Source organism: Stylophora pistillata, chromosome 14, assembly GCF_964205215.1.
Source record: "Stylophora pistillata chromosome 14, jaStyPist1.2, whole genome shotgun sequence".
NCBI lineage: Eukaryota > Metazoa > Cnidaria > Anthozoa > Scleractinia > Pocilloporidae > Stylophora > Stylophora pistillata.
In genome coordinates this window covers 13,708,517-13,715,297 of record NC_142532.1, presented here as the reverse complement: position 1 = coordinate 13,715,297, position 6,781 = coordinate 13,708,517, and the positions used below count along the sequence as shown (strand labels likewise).

Here is a 6,781-nt window from a genome sequence, read left to right as displayed (position 1 = left end):
TCCTTCTGTTATTTATTTGGGTAAACCTCCCATGACTTCAGTCTGACGAAAGGCTAACGCTCGAAACGTCAGCTTTGAAACTCTTTCCAGTAGCCAATTTACATTTATCAACTCAGTTGATAAAACCACAGTTCCCATAACAGTGCTCCGGCCCGTTAAGGCAGTTTCGTTTATTATCAATGAATATTTGGAGACTCCCAGTACAGTTCGACCTAGGCTGGTGACTACCATTCATGATTTTTTTCTATAAACTCCACGAAATGCTTTTCAAATGAACCCTAATAATACAGAGCTGTAGTTACGGGAAGATCCTCCTTAAACGGAACACTTTTTGAGCCAATATAGGAAAGAGAGAACGGAACTAATGCTGATTAAATAGAGAGGCTTTACCGGTACATTTTTTCCACGTAGTGATTGGGGTGATTTAAAAAGGCCTCCAGGCAAACTTTAAAACATTTCTTTTTATAAATCTCTGTTACGATCTGACAAATGTCAGTTAGAAAGCGCGTAAGGAAAGAAAAAGAAGCCCTTGTATACTTTTGAAAAACCAACAGCATCGGTTTAGCAAGTAAACTCGAGGTAAATAACTATTACGATGAATTTTTCTTCTTCATAGATCTTACGGAACATATCATTTCCTTCTAAAGACGATTAATCTACGAAGAGTTATCTCTGCTCAGTTTTAAACCTCAGTTGTCAGTAAAATTACATGTAAGTTTTTGAGCGGTCGTGAGAACCTGCTTGTTTGCTTGCTGCAATGGCGTGTGTAAATCTTCTCTTTCCTCCTTCAAAAAACTGAAGTCAAATGAGACACTTTTTCTAACTGCCAAGGAAAGCTCTCGAGGCGGAGTTAAGAACAATTTTGTTCTCTTTAGTGCTCTATATCATCTATAGCTGACACAACTTTGGCACAAAAAAGGCTCTTTATTCCAATCGTCGCGTTTACCAGAGAATATCTCGCTATCCGAAAACTATGCCATAAACAAAACGCCAGACAAAATGATTAAGAAATATCTGGAGACCAATTATTTATTCAAACAAGAGCTAATTGATGCTACCGAGAAGAAAGAGTTAGGCCCGGTTCAAACGTCGAACTTTACATGTGCCGAACCTAATAATTAGGTTCGGCACAATTAGGATCGACGCTTTTGAATTAGGGTCGACTCTGCCGTTCTATTCGACTGAGCTTGTCAAATAGAACGGCAAAAGATAGACTTCGATTCATACGTCGATCTTCACGTGTGCCGAGCTTAATGTATACATTATGAATATACTAAATTAGCAATTTAGTATATTCAACCACTACAAAAGGAGAAACCGTCGATAAGAAAGAAATATCTATTTTTTGTGATATCTAATATCTATTGTACCTTTCAGTGCGACCTAGTGCGATTACCTGTGACGATTATCATCTTTCAATAATATTAACAAAGACGAGTTAGGTTTTCTTGTCATTTGGCAGAATTTCTAATGTTACTTTAGTTCTTCACCTCATTCTCGCAAGTATTCGTTCAAGGGATGCGTATTCGGTTTTAGCAGAGTTTTGGACGTATTATATTATCTTATACGGCGGTGTCATATCTTTATACTGCCAATGATTACCTTTATCGAAATCTCCAACGGAACAGTCATGTGTTCAACTAGGGTAAATTGGGGTATAAATTTCACTTGAAACTAACACACAACTTCATCTTAGCATCGTTAACTGTGTTGATAGGTACTTAATGAGTTTGGAGCAAGAACCAACCATAGTCACCTCAGAATGAATCCAAAGTTGTGGCTGACTATCATGCTTCTGACTTCCCGGATTAGTATACTTGACGCTACTGGTCAGTGTCATGAACAGGAACGATCATTTGGTGAAATGTACCTTAGAGGTCACATGTTTAAAATGTATCGCGTTGGGTTGCCTGAGGAGTGTTACTTCCGGTGTGAGGAAGAAGTAACGTGTCAGAGTTACAATGTCGTCGTTGGTCAAAACATCTGCGAACTGAACAATCGTACAAAGGAAGCAAGACCAGAAGATTTCATACCAGATCAGAAGAGATTTTACATGAAACGTTCTGGATCAAGAGGTAAGTTGGGGGTTCCCTCAACTACCTCTTTGCATTTGCGATTCTAAGCAGACTTTTTCTTTTCTTTTCCTTTTTATTTTTTTAGTTTTTTTCTTCAATCTGCACGATTACATAAATCTCAAATTTCAGAGGCAACATCTTCTGGCCTTTGGATGATTTGATTTTCATTATTGTTTTAAAGACAGATGTGGAAGCAACGTTTCAGAATCGCAAAATCAATGTTACTTAGACAATTGCCTCACGATAATATCGCAACATTAGCTTGTATCTCTGTGTCATTGTTGTTGCCTTCCATCTCATTTCTTAGTCTAAATCGACAAGAATTAACACAGCTTTCATTGCCACCTGCTTTTAAGCAGGTAGGGAAGCTGGAAGCTTTCCTTCCTATCCTGTTATTCCTTATATATTAATTATCGTTTGCTGAAATCGCATCAGGACTTATCGAATAGCATGAGAGTGTAAAAACTATCTCCAATTACTTGTATGAAATTGCTCTTTTATTGTCGCAGTTCCCCTCGGATCCATCAAAGAACTTCCAGCGGATACCTGCAGTGAGATTAAAGCGAGTGAAGGCGACGAGATGGCTGACGGGAAATACTGGATCTACTCTGAAGAGAATAGCGAGGTCATCGAGGCTTATTGTAAAGGTAAATGGTCTCATAGGATTGTTTGACCCATTTTTCACCCCACCGCCTCCTTAACGTGTTCTTTTATCCTCAATTTTTTTAAACTTGCCAAAGTATTGTCTCGGGCCAGTGTTTCTGCCAAAAAGTGAATTAGAACAAAAAAAAGGGGAGTTTGTTTTCAGTAATTCCAATAAGAAGATAAACTCGGACAAGAAGATAAGTCATTAACATGAATTGTTCTCTTTCTTCTACAAAATTGTTTTGATTGACGAATGTGAATAGATTAAAACAAACAATGATAGGACGATGGTTTACCCTGTTTGTCACTGAAAATTATCTTGCAAGTGGCTGCCAGTTACCATTCGCAACATACCTTGACCGTTACTCGCGATTTATAAAATACAGTTGAACCTGTGAAAGAAACTCTCTGATTTTCATATTCCATTATTCAATTACTTTATCTTAGAGCGATGGCAAAAGATAAATGGTGAAGAACCCGTCTGCTTTGGAACCAAAGATAATCTGTATGGTTCCTTTAATATGACAATGAGTGGACGAGTGAAGACAATGAAGCTTATTTACAGATCAAGGTCAGTGAAGTGCAACCCTAAGTATGCTGCATGCTACTGGGGCTGCACTCATCCAGAATTTGGAGGAAAGTTGATGACAATCATCACAGACGCCGATAAGAAACTTGTCTTTCCGCCTGCTAAAGACCTGAAACGTTATACTTACAGTCTTCCTGGATATCACCTTTATTCAACTGAGCTGGTTTTTCGCCACCTAATCGATCCGTTGTCTGTTTCGAGCAACCAAGAGATGCAGATATGGTACGGACAGGATTGGAAAGACACTTCAGAGGGAAACAACAGTGGTAAAGTTTGTGCTGATGTATATGCATGGTACGTTTGAATCTTCTCTTATGGAGAATATCTCTTCGTTGATTTTAAAAGCCAGATTACAATGTCAAATGTCAGATTACAAAACAAGAGCCTGATTAACATTTTTAGAAAGACAAACGTCGGATAGTATTGAGATAAAGGGTAAATCATAGTATAGGTTTGTTTCAATGTTTGGGGACTGCCATATCCTTTCTCTCTACCCGAGGTGAAAGAGGAAGACAGTTGGGATGAAAATGCTTTTTTTCTTTTTTAATTTTGGCTCAAGGCTATCCATGTAGGTATTATATTTTCCTGTCAATTCTGTTTCCCTAGCTGTAATATGTACACTCGCTCAGCATTCATGGTCAGGGAAATTGTAATTTAATGAGAATGTTCACCTTCAATAAATTAATGCCGATAAGTGCTTATCTATCGTGGGTTTCAAACTCAAACTTGATTAACTGAATAAAAAGAAACACTGCGGACAACCCAAAGACAACAACGAAAAAACAAAAACCCTTCCGAAAACAGTCTCCTCACTCCCGTGAGCCAATACTATTGTTGAAGATAATTTCAGACTAAATGTTGTGAACTGGAGATGTTTAATCTGAACGCGATCTTCTCATTCTGTACAGCTACAAATTACATAAAACAGAAAGCTAGACTCGAAACTGAAACAAGTATTGAATTACAAGAAAAAGAATAACACACAAAGCGACAGCTTACATATTTTTGGCCATCTCCAAGCTAAACCGAACATCGACATCAAAAGACAAAAAAAGCAAACCTTACTACGCACAAACAACACACAACGATTTGAGCACATGGTCGCTAAGGCCATGTGATCTGCACAAGGGGGGACCGGAGGGGCAAGCTATCCCTAACAACTATTTTTTTCTTTAACAACCCAAAACTTCTTGTCAATAGCTTCCTAAAGTCCCCTAAAGGTATTTTACTTTTGACGATGTTTTGGATAATTAATATTAAAAGCCTTTCGTCCATTAAATGTATTGTTTTTTCTTTTTGTGGAAATTTTAATGGTTATGATTAATTGGTAAGAGGACCTCTGTCGTCCAATTCTGTCCGTAATCATACTTGTGATAGACAAAATGGAATCAAACCTGACTGCTTGACGCATCGCGCAATCACTACGGTATATCGGTCCCCCACTGGTACAAATAAATCGAGAAAAAGGTCTTAGAGATAACTGTGAAATGTTCACCAAGCAACCGTGGACGATAATCCTACTCTTGTACGTTGGATCAACAGTGATCTAATCGGTCCAAAATAACTAATATAAATATAGAGGCAAGACCGATACAACGTAGATAAGTTTTAAGGCGGAGCACTATATTTCGGCTGGTCAAACCAGCCTTCTTCAGGTGCAGTGGGAATTGACATAGAATAAGGTAGTACTTGGATAGCTGTATGATGTAATAGCGGAAATATGTAAAACTAATTTGATCGACAATGAGATAACAATTAAAAATAGAAATAGTAAATAAAAATAGAAGTAAAGTGGGGTAAATTGAATAAATTAAATAACCAGAAGTAAGAATAGTAGAAAGAAAAAGACTGCTACATTTCTTCGCGAGCGTTAAGGTTATCGGGATAAATAGTATTGCCTCTTGAAATTAAAACAGCTTCCCTGGCCTTGCGGATCGAGTCTCTGTTGGAAAACTCTTTTTCGATGGCGATAAACCTTAGAGATAAACACGTTGATAACCATTTATCATCTCAGATCATTCAACGGACTCTTACTGCAGCCGCTTAGGATAAAGAGTTTCTACACCTTCGGTGACTGCGGTTTTATCGTGGTGGCGCCAGCGCTTTGAAACAAACTACCGTCTAAAATTTGTAGCGTAAACTACGTGCATATTTTTGAGTCAGGGTTAAAAACGAATCTTTTTCGTATTACTTTTGACCTTTGATATATTCATTAATTGTGAAAAGTAGTTAAGATTTTGTCCATTCAAATAGTGTAAGGAACTGCCAATTTCATTTATGCCTTGCTGTAAATAGGGGGAGTATTAATAGATATGTCATTTTGTAACTAAAGTTGATTTTATTTTATTTGGAAAACATTGAAAAGCGGTGGAGAGCATTTACCTTTGAAATCCTAGCGCTATATAAGAACTAAATTATTATTATCACCATCATTATTATTATTATTATTAAGTGTTGGCAAATATGGAAATAAAGTGTTAAGTGAGAGGAAAAAATCGAAACAGAAATCGACGATTTTAAATTGAAACTGCCAATATATTAAATCGATTGGCAGATGGGGGAACCAGACATGTACCGAAGATGATCAAAACAAATCTTGAAATTTAATTAGTATAAATGAAACAACCCTTGTAATCGTTATAAGTGTAATATTGCAAGCTAACACAGTATTCCGAACCAAAACGGTGTAAGAATCTACCAAAAGCTACTGCCCGGCTTTAAGAGCAAAACAAAGAATCGAAGAGTACCTCGCTTCGCTCTGAAAAAGGGCTACCGCTGGAAACGGCAGCATTAAAGCCTCTCTACGGGGGTAAATTCGCATTATCAATTCAGTTGATGAATTTAAATTATCTTTTAATACCTCCCCTTCCCTCCCCTCCCATCGACATAATACCACAGTTTCGACTTACAGAAACTCACTCCATTTAATTTTATGCACTAACAACTAACCTAACTAACCTATTCAGATTAGATTTTCCTATTTCCCTGCAAATAAGAAAACTATTATCACTTAACAACAACAACGATGATAATGATTAAAAAGAAAAATACGCATCGTGAATACCAATAGTAATGACAGCATGTGCAAAACTAGTCAACGCCCAAAAAACAATTAAGATTTTAATCGATGGATCGTTACCACCAAAGACTATCAAATGAATGAACATAGATCAAAATTATGCTATAATTTTAATTTGACTTAGAATACAACTAAAGGCATTTTGACTTCAGCTCAAAAATAGATAAAAATGTTTTCTTCAGAAATTATGAAAGGAACCTAGAAAAAACACCTCAATTTTTCGATAGTAATATCTTTTATTCCTAATGTTCCTCAGGTCAAAACAAAGAAGAAACCGTGTTATTCTTCCAGAGGGTTTCCCTTTTCAAATCTTGATTTCGCCTTTCTGTTCTCTAAATTTAATTCATTTTACGGTCCTCTGTCCTTTGTCACCGGGTTTCCATCTTGCATGTT

The 6,781-nt window shown here is 37.0% G+C and overlaps 1 protein-coding gene across 1 annotated transcript; it reads left to right on the top strand.

Annotated features, from left to right (window-relative positions):
- Window positions 1-1,734: 1,734 nt before the first annotated feature.
- On the top strand, window positions 1,735-5,785 carry LOC148716651 (uncharacterized). Its single transcript, XM_088745423.1, has 3 exons — window positions 1,735-2,075; window positions 2,585-2,722; window positions 3,168-5,785. Exons 1-3 carry the CDS (start codon window positions 1,763-1,765, stop codon window positions 3,611-3,613), a joined length of 897 nt encoding a protein of 298 aa, XP_088601549.1. The 5' UTR covers window positions 1,735-1,762; the 3' UTR covers window positions 3,614-5,785.
- The last annotated feature ends 996 nt before the right edge of the window (window positions 5,786-6,781 follow it).